A 16,651-nucleotide genomic window follows, 5' to 3' on the forward strand; every position below is an offset into this window, starting at 1 on the left:
CAGTGACTGACGTTTCGACAACCAGTGGGGTAGTCATCTTCAGAGTCAAAGTGAGTTGTATCACGTCAGTTGATGGTATTATACTCTGGTTATTGATCTGATTGGTCAATTACGTCGCGATGTTATTGGTCGTCTGTCAGTTAAGCCGTGATGTTATTGGCTATGAAGACTCGTAATCAGTAATTGGTGCGTTTCGATCCGTCTATTGTCACAGTTAAACAGTCGTCTATTGTTAGTCAAAATTGACAGCTTTGTTTCCTTTCAGGTTACTCCCAAATACGACCTGTCATGGTTAAAAGGAAAAGAACAACTTGACAGGGCAACGGCAGAAGGTATCAATGACAAAACTCAAAACGTTCTCAGAACAGTTATTTATGATACGTAAAGCTAGTCACGCTTTACGCTGTACATGCACTTTTTACTCTTTATAGATCGACAATCACCTCTTAATAACGATATCAAACAAAAATTCAATTCACGGATACATTTTACCAGGGAAACGATAAACAATGGCAGAGCGTAAGATATCCCAAACTTTCAAGAAATACTGATCCAGTCTTTCTTTTCTCATCTGCAGAATTTGCATTTTTAACTCGAATATCTCTATTTCTTGCAACTCACCACCAATGCCACCGCTTTTTTTGTCTAATAATCGGTAAAAGAACTCTCTAATAAGTGCAACGAACAGATCCCTTATTTGAAATTAAAGCTATTTTGATTCCCTGTATCATCATGAAAATGTATATGTTACAGTTACTAGAGAGATAATTTTGATTTGCGCTTTACTGTGTACCGAAAAGCTGAAAAATCAGCAAAGGCATGTTGAAGATTCAATCAACCCTAATAATTTGAACTGTTTTCCTTTCGTTTCCCTGCAGAGTTCTGGTTATCAGGGTTCTACTGTATTCATCATTTAATAATAATAACAATAACAACAACAATAATGATAATAACAATGTAGCTATCTTCCAAAGAGCTACACCAATACATCTTAGATTGCGACAATGTACCTGAGTACGTCCTGAACCCGCTTGAACCTGAAAACACTGTGATCGTCACGTCGTTTAACAAACAAGACAAAACAAAGATGAAAAGATTTTGAACTTTTAACACAAAAATTATTGAAAATCAATTAACATTGTTTTGAATGCCAACGTCTAACCACAATTATCAGTGCGGATAAAGGTTGGGATCCGCCTCGATTATCATGCAGTGTTTTCTAATTCGTTTCCAAAGTTTTAGCGCTCACTCATTATCCACGGGCCTGTTTCTCGAAAGAAAAACGTTTTTGTTTTCTGACCACAAGAAACCAAGAGAGTGTTCGCCGACGAACCGTCTCAGCCAACGAGACATTTTTGTTTCTTTTTCAAAGGAACTTTGCCCTGATTGGCTAGTTTGTATAGAAGGCTATTTTGATTTCTGGAAATTGATTGGCTCAGACCAGCTGTCCTGTTTTTCTTAAAATAGGACAGTTTGCCTATTCATAAAGAAAAGCCCTGTCTGAAACTATCTAGATTAATCCTTAATTGAACAGTGGATAATACCTTTGCTGACAATATCGGATTAATTACCTTTTGTGCTTTTAGTTCCACCGGAAGCCGACTTGAAGGTGCGAAATATAGAAGTCGGCGAATTTGTACGAGGAAAAGGAAATAGCACATTCTCGGTGAGATTTTCGTGGTCGGGACCGGTGTTCAACTATACTCTTTATGGCTATCACCTTACCTACGAGCTGATAGGATACAAAAAGCGTGCAATAAAGATCAGAGAAAACAGGGTATGAAACTTTATTGAGTTCAGTCAGTCATTAAGTTAAATCCTAAAAACAATATAAATTGCTCCGAGCTTTTTCAAAAACCCTGTTTAGGCCCGTGGGGAGCTTTAAGGATTCACTCAATTAAATATGAATATAACCTTTTTAACCGTTCCATAAGGCAAAGTCAAGCTTATGTTTCTTTCTCTAAAAACTGGTTGGCCGATAATTTAGCTAGGATTATTTCTCAGATCATAATGGTTGATTCTCTCCCGCCTTTGTTTTCAGACGGAACCATGGCTGTACTTATCTGAGATAAGACCAAACGAGACGGTTAGATTGAAGGTACGATTAGCAAATAAACTAAGATCACCTCAGAGACAAGCGAGACCGATATCATTGAGATATACGTTTTGTAGAATAGTAGAGATGTTTTACTTCCTTTGCGGGGGAGGGGGGGGGGGGGGGCGCAGGAATCTCATTTAGGAAAGCAGAAATTCATCTATTACGTCAAAGTGTTTAGCTCATGAATGAAATGCGAATCTCATTAAGATAAGGACATGTACTATTTTTAGGTTGTTTAGCTCTTTGGACAAGTTTTTTTGTTTGCTGGGTCAATGAATGGCTTGGTTTTTTAATTGCTTGACTAAAACCTGAATAAAGTATTCATCTGTTGATTCATTTTGTCGACTGAGGAGTAAGCGCTAACTCGCACTCCACCACCAGATTTCCATTGTTTTCCACTACTGTCAACGCCACCAACACATTTCCATTGTTTTATCATTGCACCACCATCGCCACCACAATATTTTATTGTTTTAATATCGGCACCACCACCACATCTCTTTTGTTTTACCAATACCACCGCTACCACCACCACATTTTTATCGCCTTTCCACCACCACCATCACGTAAATTGTTTTACCACAACCACCACCACCACCACCACCAAAGTATTTCTATAAATTTACCACCACTACCATTTTTTATCACTTGTTATCGTTTTATTATGACCACTACTACCACCACCTTTTTATTGTTTTCCATCCACCGCACCGCCACCGCCACCCATGACCACCAACACTACCTAATTTCTATTTTTCCTTTAACAACCACCGCCACCACCACTCATAGCTGTGAAATTTGTAGTAGCGAGTCTTAATTTCCTTATTGGCCCAACTACGAAGGGCAGAAAGCATATTGAATACCTATCATTTTTGTACTTACATGAAGACATGTGTTATATTTCAGGTTGCACCAATGTATGAAAACAAAAATTTACCGAAGATAGAAAAAGAAGTAAGGGGAACTGCACCAGGTTAGATAATAAAGACCTTAGGAAAGCATTGATTAGGTCTTGGGCAAACAAACCTGAACCTTGAATGCAGTCTGGCCCTTTACCGTTAACTCGAACGAAACAAGTAAAGGACAAGGCAAGGGAAAAGTCTCGGTCATGTGCTACGAATTGACGTTTGCCGTAAGGGGAAAACGTGGTTATAAATTGGGACTTTAAGATATACGCCATTCAGTTACCGTGAACGGGTGCGGGTTACCCTGGCACAAGTCCTACGTTGCCATTTACATGGGAGAGCCAGAAAATCCTGTTAGGAAATCAAATGGTTTACGCTGTTCCGTTTTGTAAAGCATTACAAAAGATGGGCTCTAATTTATTTTTGGCGAAGCAATCTTTTTTCTCTATTTAGCTAGTTCAGTTGATTAGGATATACTTTGTGGCGTGGCGTTCCTTCCATTGCGTCAAATTCTATAGTTTTATGTTTAGGCACAAAATTCCTGCTCCCTAGACTGCCGGGTAGAATTTTTGGTCCCCCAATAATAGAAGTACGTGGTAAATGGTTGCCTACCCGTTCCTGTAAGCAGAGACGGTGTATCTACTTGAGGCTCATAATCTCTCTATTATGTCTCCTCAACTTCCAACTCGATACAACATACCACTTACCCTAGCACCTAGAGCGGAGCTGTTAAAGGTTGTTGGACTGAAGAACGAGCAACTAGTTCCCGGTTCCTCTACCTCATTCAGCACTATAGTCAGATGGGAGAAACCACTTTTTATACAAAGTAGTATCAGCTATTACGTATACAATGCTGCCAAGGAAATGAAGGGGGAGATGAAACGACTTATTGCCATTGGTCTCGACAACGAAAATACAACGGTAGGTTACTTTTTGTTGCAGCTGTCAGGAAGCCGACGTATTAGAAATTTTGAATAAAGCAGTTATACTTAGTTCGAATACGCGTTCAATTCAAGTAGAAAAATTCAATTTCTGTTCTCCAATGCTTTCTTAGTCAACGCCACTTATAGCTGGCTACCTACAAGTCATAAATGATATAACACATGGTCTTAATAAGATTTTCTGTCTCTTACGTAAAATAGACTTTTAATAGTGGAATAATAATAGAATAGAATTTTATTTGCTTTATTTATGTTTGATTCACAATCACTTTTCCGTTCAGGTTAGTTTTTCTTTATATATTCATCATTAAAAATATCACTCCATCTCTGATTGCCTTAAATCGCTTAACTATCCTTCGTGGTCAGCTTGCATTGACCAAATTCGAAAGACTTTGCCGTCGTATCGAAATAGACAGAAGATGGAGACGGTGTGAAAGGAATGGCAGCTCGGCTATTTTGGCAGAGCTGGAGAAATTGTGAAAGGTTGATTGTCAATTTTCTAATACATTTACCTACGTTAATAATCTTACCCTGAATCTAAGGGATTCATCGGTTCATTTTTACCATGATCCCAGTAATCCTGGATCACTGATGCTGATCGGGATCATCCCAGAAATACGCACCCTAATTTTGAACCATGACGTAAACACAGAAAAATACATGGAGTTTTTGTGACAGTTGTCGTTGCAATTCGTTTGTTTGTGTGAACTTTCCTCACAGACAGATAACAGTGTTGTTATAGATGGAATTAACCTGAATGAGAGGGTCGAATTTCAGGTGAGTGCCTGAGGTTTAATTTGTTTCTAGACAAAGAGAAGTCCTTAAGTTTGAGAATTTCCGGCCCTGCATTTTTAAAATGTCGTCATGGCGGAACTTTTACAGTGTAATTTGTTGCTAATTTAACTATAAAGGTAATAATGTTAATGATGATAATGATTGCGATGTTGATGATAACGAAGATTATTATTTTTAGTAGTCAGAGTAGTATCATTATTGTTCTACATTAGTTATCATAACAGGAATTTTCAAAATCATGATACTCGTAATTTGGATGCTTTAAGCTAAATGTTGGATCTTATCCGACTTACCGTCTAGTTAAACTACGTTATTTGCTGGTTACCAAATATTTTAATAATATATTCTATGTTATAAGCAGAAATTGTTTTTGTTTTTTCTGCCGAACAACCGGTGAGAAATTGGTCAAATTCGCTAAGTCTTCAAGTACAGTTAAGTTCGCTGGGTCTCACATGTCGCTCGCTCTCCGTAGAAACAACGTAGTAATAAACGTTTCAGAGCAGGAGTACATCGAGTTCAGAACTGTGCCTGGGCACCAGTATCCGATTTGTAAAGTTCTAGTGCCAATTTACCGATTTTTTTTTTTACCTGATACTTGTATGTTTACATAAGTTCCATAATTTATTTGTTCAGCCAGCTAGTTAAAAGGCCGTTTGTGAGCTAATCTCTTATATTGCATAATTACGCGTTATTGTTAAATGGATGTAGTCAGAATCTTGACCATGTATAGTCTATTTCCTTTTTCAGGTCACTCCTGTGTTTGCCGCGTCCGCCGTAACGGGAATTGCTACTAAGATTTCAATTGTTAGAAAAGAACCAAGTAAGATAATTTGAAATTTTGACGGTACCGTATGTAATACATTTAACTCTCGTCCAAACAGCGAAAAAAGTACACCCACAGGGATGATAAAATCAGTCAAAATCTTTAAAATTTTGGTTTCATTTCGTCTTCGGGGAGTAAGTTATCAGCGGACGGTCTAGTTACCTGTCTCCAATCTGCTTTAACGGTTAGCGGTGTACTGTGAGTTTCAAAAAACGAGCTCGTCGTGCGCGTTTATAACCATAAAGCAGCGACGATTACTGAATTTAACATTTCTATACAAATTTGAGCAGTACTCTCTACACTAGAAAATATAAGAAGGGGTTCAACTGTATTTGTTGTTGCTCCTGACCTTTGGTGTGACATTGAGAGAATATCACTAAAACAAGCAACTGTTAGGAAAGCCCTCAGAGACTATTTTGATTCCTGAACGACCGTTAGTCGCCGAAATGTGCGTAAGGAAGGAAATAAAACCAACTGGAAAAGATTTCTTCCAGTTACTTACCTTTTTTTGTTGAAAATAATCCCTTTTGGTAATTTGATGATAGGTCTCAGAATAGTTTTTTTTTTCGAAAACCTGAGCTAGGAACAAAATTATGAGATTTTTTTGTAGAATTCGGCTAAATTTCATTCAGTTGTATTTGACCCCAACCGTCGAAATTAATACGTCGACTCAAACTGTGAAGTAAATAAGGCTCATATGGAGTATGGCTCGTAGACTTATCTCTCTTCATTATCTAACCGAACCGCTTGAATTGTGAGTAATATTAATGTATACTGTTGTTTAAGTCTTTACTTTAGTTAGATAACAGATCAACGGCGAATATCAACTAAACAGCGTGCATGTTCAGGAATATAGTAACTATGGAAACTAGTCACCGAAGAGTAACCGTAACGCAAAGAAATTAACACATAGGATGTCTTTTTAATTGGTCTATGTGTTATGAGACCTTAGCCCTTTCCCTAACGCTCTAAGACTAGTATTATGTACTTTTATTGTAGCTTCGCTTAGTTTCCTACGATGGAATATTAATCGACATTTATAAATTGCATCGCTTGCCAACCAAAGAGGAATATGACGTAGTGATAACTTAAATTCCAACGTTAGTGATACTCTATGTTATTTTATTACCAGCAAAGAAGGCAGAAAGAGTCATTAGTGGCATGGATTTCATTTTTACACCTGGTGCAATTACTGGACTTGTGATTGGTTTTCTGCTCGCGGCCCTTATTTGCATGATCTTTATTTGGCGTCGCTGGAGAAAACAGAAGATTTTAAGGAAACAAGGTCTCATTCCAGGGTAAAAAAATACTTTGTCCTCGATGTAAATCAGAAAGATCTGTTTTGCTCTAAAAATGGGGAAAAGCTTTTTGATCGGGCTGGTTTGGCTTAAATTGTGCTCAAATGGCTCCAAGAGGGCCGAGCTGAATCAGACAGTGGCCTGTAGAGCTGAATTGACAATTTTGGGCGGAAGCAGATCTTTTTAATCTTCAATGTTTATAACCTAAATTAGACGCGAGGAAATGAGTCGGAGAAAATCGAAGGACAATAAAATTATGAAATTAAGATTGTTCAAAAGTAATACTGCATTGGCATAATGCGAAAGCTTCCGTTGAGCTATAGTTAATTGGTGACTGAGTTCTTATATAAAATATGAGCAAAACATTTTGTCACGTAAAACATACAGCTCAAGATTTAGTGATAGACCCCTTAGCTTCAGAATCATTGATTCATAATTTTTGTCTTGTATAATTATGCAACGATAAAAGTTGAATTAAAAGGCACACGTATGTTTATGGCATATGTTATGAAATTTAATCGAAAAATTAATTGAGACCTCTTTATAATATTTGTGGTCTCAATTAATTTTTTGAACCAACAACTGAATCAGTAAAACGGGTTGTTAACGCTTTCAGTGGTCACCAATTATGACCTTTATAACTTTTTTAACATTTCAGTACAACAACAAATTCTTACCTCCTTATTTTTTTACAGGAAAAACGGTGTGATAATTGATCACTGGGAGGTAGACGGAGACCTTGTTACGCTTGAGAATGAGATCGGAGAGGGAGCTTTTGGTAAAGTTTTCAAGGGAACTCTAGTCAAACCCACCAGCTCTTTACCCCAGAAGTTTTGTTTGAAGCCTTGGAGGAAAACTGCTAAAACTATCAATGGAAGTGAAACATACGTGGTTGCAGTAAAAATGCTTCATAGTGAGTACCTGTTGTTTCTGCTACTAAAAATAGATATCTTGTAACCTTCTTGAAAAGAATTGAATAGAAAAAATTCACTTTTATTCTAAAAATTACGTTTCCTAGGCTTTAAATGCGGCTTCAGCTCTGGTTGATGTAAAAGTCTCGCTGCTAAAACAGACCCGAACCAAGCCAAAGAAAGACATTTTATTATTATTATTGTTAATACTTAGTTTTCTTTTTGTTTTAGACATGCCAGATGAAAGTGTACGGCAAGACTTTCTGGACGAAATTCAGTTGATGAAGGCGGTGGGGTCCCACAAGAATATTGTCAGCATGGTCGGCTGCTGCACTCTCGAGGAACCTATGTTTTTGTTAGTTGAATATGCCCCATACGGTGATCTCCTACACTACCTCAGAAAACATAGGAAAACGGTATTTATCCCCTTAAATACTTACATGGATACTTTATTATACTCCGTCCCTAATCAGGGCATTTCAGAAGTACAGACAAACGCATTTTATAACTGTCTTAAAACCAGTTAAAATAGAAATGACATTAGAACTAAAATATTTACAAGCTAATCTCTATTATGCATATGAATTACACATGTATTATAAAGAATTATTGTAATGCTAATTATTAAGAAATTCTTCAAGCAGCTTTTTCGCAGCAGTGCACGCTTAAAAGTTTTATCGTCTTAGCAAACTTTGATCGAGCCTCTTAGGGCGGCATTCTAAAATGAACGTTTACCAGTATTTGTTTTAAGTAGCGGGATATCCAATAACTAGGAACTCCTGGTTTGGTGGCGTAGACATGCTGGATCGTTTTACAAAACTATCTGCTTTCCATTTAAAGTTTTAAAGTGGCTTTGCCTATATGCCAGGGAAAATCCGTGGTGAGGAGAGGGGAGGCGGTAATTCCTCTTTCCTAATTGACACATCCATGGCAGGTTCCTCAGTGTGAAAAACGTGGACGTTCCCATAGGAAACGGCAAATTGATATAAAAGGTTAATTCCACAATTTTTATCACCACCGTGTTTTATTATGGATATGATGGGATTACGGTCTTTGGGACCAAGAGAACTCAAGTTCTTACTACAAAAAATTATTCGATACCTTAAAAATTCCTTTGTTCTTCTCAAAACAGTGACATTCAAGCTTTCAAGGCTCTTATGAATAAGCTAGTCAATGCATTAAAAGAAACAGATCAGTGTTGCTTATAATTAATACGGCACCTTGTGTACAAAAATTTGGAGCGTATTACTTAAACTAAATAGTACATACACCATTTGCACATCTCCCATAATACACCTTGATTGCCCCTATTCTTCCCCCCCCCCCCCCCGCCCCCGCCCAAAAAAGGGAATTTCTCTTATATGATTAATAATACAGCTGTCTCAAAAGGAATTGAAAACAATCAATTAATTTTTTGGCAAAATATTGGCGGGTAAACAAGGTGTATTATGGGAGACCCAATGAAGTGCAGAGTTGGTTCATATCCCTCTTTACTATACGTCTTCCAGGCCTTTCAAAAGTCAAACAAAGAGCTTGGATGTTCAATCACATTCACTACACCAGACGATCAGATAAACAGGATAAACACTGGCAGGGAAACCAATACAGTCTTGAAAACGGAAGATCAGGAAGAAAAAGAATACTACAACGAGGAGATTTTGACCCCTGGAAATCTAATGGCGTTTGCTTGGCATGTTTGTCAAGGCATGGTAAGCAAGCCACCAATCTTAAGCTACTTTTCTGAGAAAAACGTTCGTCCACTAGTGAAGAAAACTGGACCACCAAACTTCTTCTAGTTAGCACAACTGGCTTGGTTCCGGACCGCGGAGCTCTAGGCTTAAGTATGTTTCCCAACCGAAAGTGCTAGTTCATTGCTCTGACATCTGCAAATGATTGAAAACTTTTTTTCATTTGTGGTCTCTGATAAGCTCCTTAGTGCAGTATTACGATAAACCTAGGGCTCTTTTACGCGGTTGTTCCACTTAATTGTACTTTGCAGCACGTTTAAATCGCTAACATAAAATGTTTTTTCCACTGTGTAAGGAATACCTGGCGAGAAAGGGATACGTTCATCGCGATTTGGCGGCTAGAAATGTACTTATTGGAGAAAAGAAAATTGCAAAAGTGTCAGACTTTGGACTGAGTCGACAAGTGTATGAAAAGAAAGTTTACCATGGCAAACGAAACAGGAAACTTCCTTTCAAATGGATGTCAACAGAAGCCATCTTTGACCAGACATTCACTACGAAGAGCGATGTGTAAGATTACTGATAATTAGCGCATATTAACTAAATATAACGCTTTTCGAAAATACAGAAAAGACTACATATACTCTTTCAATGCAAAGTTCATATGAATCAAATATTTTAATAGAGCGAGCCTATGCCCTGCTTATAGAAGTTTTTTCGGCACGGGTTTTAGCTTTTACGAAGTATTTCACGTAGCTGGCTTGTTTACGACTCTGCCTATGTTAAAGGTCACACTGGAAAAAAAAACACTGACAGCAGTATAGTAGCAGTATTTTTACTTTTTTTGGTGAGGCTTTCTTTACTTTGCGATCAAATGCATTGACGCCGATGATATCACAGTATTTATAGTCTTGACCTCATCTATAAAATGCGGTGGAATCTCATTTAGATTATGTTATGCCATGCTGTAAAAAAAGGCACTTTATTTGAGTGTCAATGTATTTAGCACGAAAGTGCTAATTGGGGACACTATATTTTACGTCTCCTAATGGAGAGGGGACCGCCATTTTACGTGGTCATCCGAGCCACGCAAAGGTCCAGCCGCCTGCAGTGCAAAGGGAGTACCTTCATTTCTCGGTTATGTTAAGACCCTGAGTATTGGTCCGGCCCCAGGAATCGAACCCGCGACCTCCCGCTCTGCAGTCAAGCGCTCTACCGACTGAGCTAATCCTGCTGTTATAGCGCTTTTTAGACCCTGCTAGACAGGTTTTTTAGTTAATACATAATAGCTCAATTAATGTCTTGCTTTAGGATTGACTAAAAGCTAAGAAAATCATCCATAGGTAGAAGTGTAAATTCAAGGTGTGGATAGAATAATCCCTTACTCGTGACGTCATAACCCAAGCTCCAGCTACTCTCGTTATCCAGTGCAGACAGCTTATTGTCCTGCTTCCGTTATACGGTTTTCTGGCTGAATTAAAAAAAAAAACGTATTTAGAGCAGTACTGGTGCATTATGATAGTCCTGTGATATGAACTTAATCATAAACGATTTTGCAAGAAAAAAAGGCATGCATCGTCCATCCCAATTATTATAAGCACTATTTAAGGCATCAGCCAGTTCCTTTAACCAAAACATGCCTGCGGTAACAAACATGATGAAACAAAGCATGTAGCAAAAATCAAGAATTTAAAGACTTCACTTGACCTGAAGACCTGACGTCAAGCCTTTAAAATCCTAAAGTTTTCGTAACATGCTTTGTTTCATCTTGTTTGCTCTTGTTACCGCAGTTTGTGTTTTATTTTTAATTACTGAAGTTGAAATGGCCAAAAAATAAGAGTGTTAACAATATAAAACATACCTGTTTTTTAATTACAAATCTGACATTTTTTCTCGTATTTTTTCACAGATGGGCCTTTGGAGTTGTACTTTGGGAAATAGTTACTCTAGGTACGCTAACAGCTAAATCTATCTGTATAGAATTTTGAGTAACAGTGACTTTAAAAAATATATGCTATATGATATTGACGACTTGGTAGCCATTTACGCCTTTTTTATGCTGAATAAACGCAGACAACGTAGTGTTGGTCACTTAGCACATGATCATTTTTCGGTTAGGCATAAAAATCATTTAAACCATTTTTGGAGGAATTGTGTGACACTTCTCATAACTTCCTCAGTTTTGTGATATTGCCAAAAAAAAGATACGTAAGTAGCATTTGTGACAGTTCAAGTGAAAACTCTGAGATCTGGGGAAAATTGACTTTTTCAAAGTTTTTTAAAAAAAAATGGCCGTTCTGTGTTTATCGCCAAATTTTCGGTTTTCGCTGAAAAAATAGTGGCAAGCCCGTGAAATCGCGTGAAAGTAAATACATTTTCCTACTATAATAGTCGAGTTTCTGTGAAACCATAATAATTTTTGAAGAGAGGAAGGGATATAATTTCAAGGAATGACAATGTACCTCGTTGTACCTCAACTCAAAAATCGACAAATCGAAATTGAACATGGCTGTTTTTAACCCTTTGGCAGACGACTGCGCGACTTTATCGAATACCCACCTGCGAAGCAAACATGAGTAAACGTACGTAGAGTGAAAATATCCATAAAACAGGCTTAAAGGATTATCCCTTTATATAACTAGAATAATCAGTAATTCATATTTTCAAAGGTACCTAAAAATTCATTTCTGCAGAGGTGATGCGTGTATATGTGAGTAGCATAAAATGGGTCAACTTGGTCTGACGATCGTGTTTTGAGCCATTAACATTAATGAGCAAACACAAAACAATAGACAAAGAAATTATTTCTTGAAAAATTTTATTGAAAAAAAAAAATCCATTAGTTGATCCTTAAAAGCAATCCGCGTAATACTTAACTAGAACATGGATCCGTTTACACAAGTGAAAATCGGCTGAGCACACGGCAAAATTCAACACAAAATCACGCCATCGCCAACCGGGCACATTTTGTAATTTTTCTTTCAGCACCGATACAGAAATGAATTTAACGTCTATGAAACATTGATAAGTACATAAATTTCCTTTTACAAACGTACTAATTTCCTTCACCATAGAGTAAAATTCTCCAAAACGTCGCTGCCTTGGTTGCATTTCAAAACAGGCCAAGCTCTCAGCCGTGAAGAAAATAAAGTAGAATTCCTCGAAAAACAATTCCATAATGAAAAGCTTTCCTTTGCCCTCAAAAAGAAAACTGGACTTTCTTTTGAATTTTCCCAACAACCTGTACAATGAATAGGAATCTCACGCCGTCTAATTTATCCAAAATTCGCCTGTTAGCCGGTAACACGGTATTCGCGGTGGGTCATCCATCCAGTTCCAAAGCCCGTCCCAACTTGAGTGCCCCTACAAAACCGAGTTTCGCGAGGGTCATTGCAAGATACGTATTTCTAGTTAAGTTTCTAATACGCGTGCATAATTACTTAGCAGCACATTGTGACTCTCTGACCTACGCCATATAAGCCTCTGGCTTTGGCATCGTATTATCGTTTACTTGTGCTTTGTGTACTTATTTATCAATAAAGGTTATTATTATTATTATTATTATTATTATTATTATTATTATTATTATTATTATTATTATTATTATTATTATTATTATTATTATTATTATGCTCATCACGAGACTCATTTGAAAACAATGAATTCAAAGTCGTCACGATTCTTATCCCCAGTTTCCACGGTCTCCGCTAGGAACGCCTGGGAGCATCAAGTCCCAGTTGGTGCCCACACATAAAGAAAAATAAAAAAGAAAGGCCTGCATTTTTAGAGTCTTGCCCTGCTAAAGTAAAATCGACAAATAAAATGTCTATAATTTGTAAATTTATAGACTAATAAAACGTCTATAATTTGTAAATTTATAGACTAATAAAATGTCTATAATCTGTAAATTTATAGACTTTTTATAAAGGTGCAATCTTCCCCTCTTTGCGTGCGTCGCTCAAAAACGCGACCTTTGCTTAAACTCCCTAATATCTGGGAAAATACTTCCCGAGCATTACTGGCCACAAGCCGTTCTGATTAATAAATCATTGTATCAGGTGGGACGCCATACCCTACCATAGAAAGCAAAGAATTGTTTCGACTGCTGAAGAATGGGTACAGAATGGAAAAACCAGAAACTTGCAACGAGGAGCTGTAAGTAGTGGCATTGGCCGTTTTTATACTAGAGGACGCACTATTCGTCCAGACGGATAATGCGTCTGTGGCCGTTTTTATACTAAGGACGCATTATCCGACCAGACGAACTTGGGCAAACATTTGTAGTTCATCTAGTTATGCGTCTCAAGTATAAAGACGGGCACAAGACGCATTATACGTCTGGACAAACTTTCCTTCGAAATACGTCTTGAACGACGCACTACGAAAGGTAGTTCGTCTGGACGCATAATGCGTCTTGTGCCCGTCTTTATACTAGAGACGCATAACCAGACGAACTACAAAATGTTTGCCCAAGTTCGTCCAGACGGATAATGCGTCCTTAGTATAAAAACAGCCATTGATGATGAAGATATCGAACTTAAATAACCATTCAGTTACCAACAGCTACTAGCTGATTCGCCCTTTAATCGGTGAATTTCTCTTATTCTTTTTCTTTTTTCAGCTACAAAATGATGCAGGACTGTTGGCAGAATAACCCTGAAAATCGTCCCACTTTCACTCAGATTCGGGAGAGCCTGGAAACCATAATGCAGAAGGAAAATCCATATCTGGACCTGACTGCTGTGGACGAATCGCACGCCGAATACAACGTGCAGTCTTGTGACAGTATGGCGGAGGAGTCCGACGATGATCAAAGAGACGACAATGTTAAAGCAGTGTGCCACGAAGGTATGTAACATCGATTAAATTTCCATTCGCTGGAACCGATTTAATACACATTGATTTTAATCTAATTGTATATTCCTTCTTTTCAGAGGCAGGTGGAGACCTAAAGGAGAACATTACGAAAAATGATCCACAGTCCAGTAATCTGTCAGTGGATATCAACTCCAAAACAAAGACTGAGCTGACAACAGAGAGTAATAATTGTGCAAAGAACCACCAAGGTCCTAAAAGCTACGTGCTTAATTTGAATACACTGGAAACGCGTTTCTGAGAATCCGCTTCACGAGGATAAGCCCTGACTGGTCCTGATTGCTCAAAAGTTGAATAGTAGTATTGATCCACTGGATAAACCACCAATCACTGGTTAAGTGTTACGAAACCATTCCCGGACGTTATCCAGGTAGTTATTCATCTAGTGGACATGGCTATCCACTGTTGAAGACCTACGGCCTGTTTAGGGACTCGTCCCATGAAAGGTTATGCGGATTTCGAAATGTGGAAAATTTTTGCTTTTGGAATCCGAAATCCTGAGCCCAGTAAGTCAAAAGCCAATTCATTGCTAAACTAGGGTTAAGTTTTAATCCGGTTTCTTTTTCCCTTGTTCAAAGCACTTTTTCGGTTAATTTTCTGCATTCTTTTTAGAGGATCCAATAATCAAATTGCAGACAATGCAACCCGGCTCTGGGCTTTGGAATCCGTACAATGTAATTTCGCTCTAGGAATTCGGAAGCCCAACAACGATTGGAATCCTGATCCCAAGTTCCACTGACAAGGAATCTGGAATCCCGTACTTGGAATCCACAATCCACGGACTGTCTTGAATTACCTTAAATGGGGCGAAGGGGCTAAAACAACAGCGCAATATAAAGGATATAGTTCTAACAAAAATACTTAAAATTGCACGGATTAAAATAAAGCATTTTCAAGACTGATTATAGCCTTGATTGGGTTTATGTAGTTTATTCTAGGTGACGTCTATGAGTGACGTGTTAAGAGACCCTTAATTAAAAAATTACAAAACTGCATGGATATGACAAATGCCTGGCGGTCCCAGCCAGATACATTGCCGATTATGAAAGGCAAACATTTAAATTTAAGTTACGATATTAGTAAACTTGAAAGTGGAACTCGGAGTTGATATCAACTTCAGGTTCCTAGAGAAAATGTACACTCTACAAACATAAACTCTTATGTCAGTGACATTTCAAATAAAGTTAGTAGTAATTGACAGCTATTCGAGGCAAGTCACTACTCTCATTGTCCCTTGAGGTAAAAAAGCACGTTTTGTTACTTTGTATGCACTTTTCCGTTAGAAAGATCAGAGGGTTTTTAAAAGACAAACACTAAAGTCAAGCGGCCTTTTGCGGTTTTGGAAGACTGAACATGGACTTCCCTTCGTAAGCTTTCTCTGACTCCAGGGTGCCCCTGAACCAACCATTCTCATTTTTCTTGGCCCATTCAACTTCCAGCCAGACACCCATGCTCTTGCTTTTGCTGCAACATTTCCGTAACTTGACCTTGCACTTCTCCTTCTTGCCGAGCAGGAGATGATAATAAGCGAGCAAGTGGAGTCGCCGACCTTCAAACACCGGATGATGATTAAGTGAGCCTTTAAGTTTCTTCAGAACCTGGAATCAACAAAGTTAGCTTTATAAAACTCTGGAAGACCGGCATACTGTATGTGAGCTTCCTTTAAACCTGTTTATAGCGGTCGTATGAAAACTAAACCAAGTTGAACTAAGTTTTTCAACGGGATTGACTCCACAGAGTGACTTATCATAAGTAGGTTGAGTATGATCGTCCGGGTGAAAGTAGTCCTAAATAGGAGAGGGACTGACGTTTCGGAAACCTGTGTGGTAGTCATCTTCAGAGTCAAATTGAGTTAGTCACTTGATGATACAAAACTGTGGTTATTGATCTGCTTAGTCAATTAAGTCGCCATGTTTGTCACAGTTAAACAGTCGTTTATTGTTAGTCGAATTGTCGGTTGTCCAGTTATTCTCTCGTAATTAGTTTTGCTTGACGATTCAGTCGCGTTTGTTCTAAGTTAGTAAACGAACTTTCTAAAGTGAGTCAGAATACGTAATACATATCGCAGAGTCACAATTGATTTGATGTTTCGTCCGTAAATGGTGTTCAGCAAAGTGATTGTTGTCTTCACCATTTCTTGTTGTTTGTTTGTGTTCGGTCGGTCGCGTGCTAAGATTTCTGCCGGTTTCAACCAATGTAAGTGGCCTGGCAATCGCAGCATTTGATCGTGTATACTGCTCCCTGTCTGTCCTCCAGTTTGTCTTTGTCTTTGACAGTAGTAAAGTAGTTGAACTTGTCGTAAAGTGGTTATAAGTTT

At 38.1% G+C, this 16,651-nt stretch overlaps 3 protein-coding genes and 1 long non-coding RNA gene across 4 annotated transcripts in view; 3 read left to right on the forward strand and 1 right to left on the reverse strand.

Annotated features, from left to right (window-relative positions):
* LOC140944295 (uncharacterized) overlaps positions 1-1,762 on the forward strand; it is a 4,808-nt gene extending 3,046 nt beyond the window's left edge. Inside the window, exons 3-4 of the long non-coding RNA XR_012166692.1 lie at positions 266-332; positions 1,587-1,762. This is a non-coding gene — a long non-coding RNA (uncharacterized lncRNA). The remainder of the gene's footprint in view (positions 1-265; positions 333-1,586) is intronic.
* The window catches only part of LOC140944958 (fumarate hydratase, mitochondrial-like), an 81,570-nt gene that overhangs the window by 27,491 nt on the left and 37,428 nt on the right, over positions 1-16,651 (forward strand). The window lies entirely within an intron of this gene.
* LOC140943122 (tyrosine-protein kinase receptor torso-like) lies at positions 6,698-14,727 on the forward strand. Its single transcript, XM_073392182.1, has 9 exons — positions 6,698-6,860; positions 7,556-7,773; positions 8,003-8,187; positions 9,280-9,480; positions 9,815-10,029; positions 11,369-11,409; positions 13,518-13,614; positions 14,081-14,307; positions 14,394-14,727. Exons 1-9 carry the CDS (start codon positions 6,724-6,726, stop codon positions 14,573-14,575), a joined length of 1,503 nt encoding a protein of 500 aa, XP_073248283.1. The 5' UTR covers positions 6,698-6,723; the 3' UTR covers positions 14,576-14,727.
* Positions 15,341-16,651, reverse strand: part of LOC140944835 (adenylate cyclase type 10-like) — a 28,527-nt gene continuing 27,216 nt past the window's right edge. The window contains exon 30 of the mRNA XM_073393937.1: positions 15,341-15,932. Within this exon, the coding sequence (XP_073250038.1) occupies positions 15,654-15,932 (279 nt within the window). The 3' untranslated portion in view covers positions 15,341-15,653. The remainder of the gene's footprint in view (positions 15,933-16,651) is intronic.

The sequence above is a fragment of the Porites lutea genome, chromosome 7 (assembly GCF_958299795.1).
Source record: "Porites lutea chromosome 7, jaPorLute2.1, whole genome shotgun sequence".
NCBI classification, from domain to species: domain Eukaryota; kingdom Metazoa; phylum Cnidaria; class Anthozoa; order Scleractinia; family Poritidae; genus Porites; species Porites lutea.

Coding starts and splice junctions, on each gene's coding strand:
- LOC140943122 (XM_073392182.1), top strand. CDS start 6,724: ATGGATTTCATTTTTACACCTGGTGCAATTACTGGACTTGTGATTGGT. Junction 11,410..13,517: donor TTGGGAAATAGTTACTCTAG/GTACGCTAACAG, acceptor TCATTGTATCAG/GTGGGACGCCATACCCTACC. Junction 14,308..14,393: donor TAAAGCAGTGTGCCACGAAG/GTATGTAACATC, acceptor CCTTCTTTTCAG/AGGCAGGTGGAGACCTAAAG.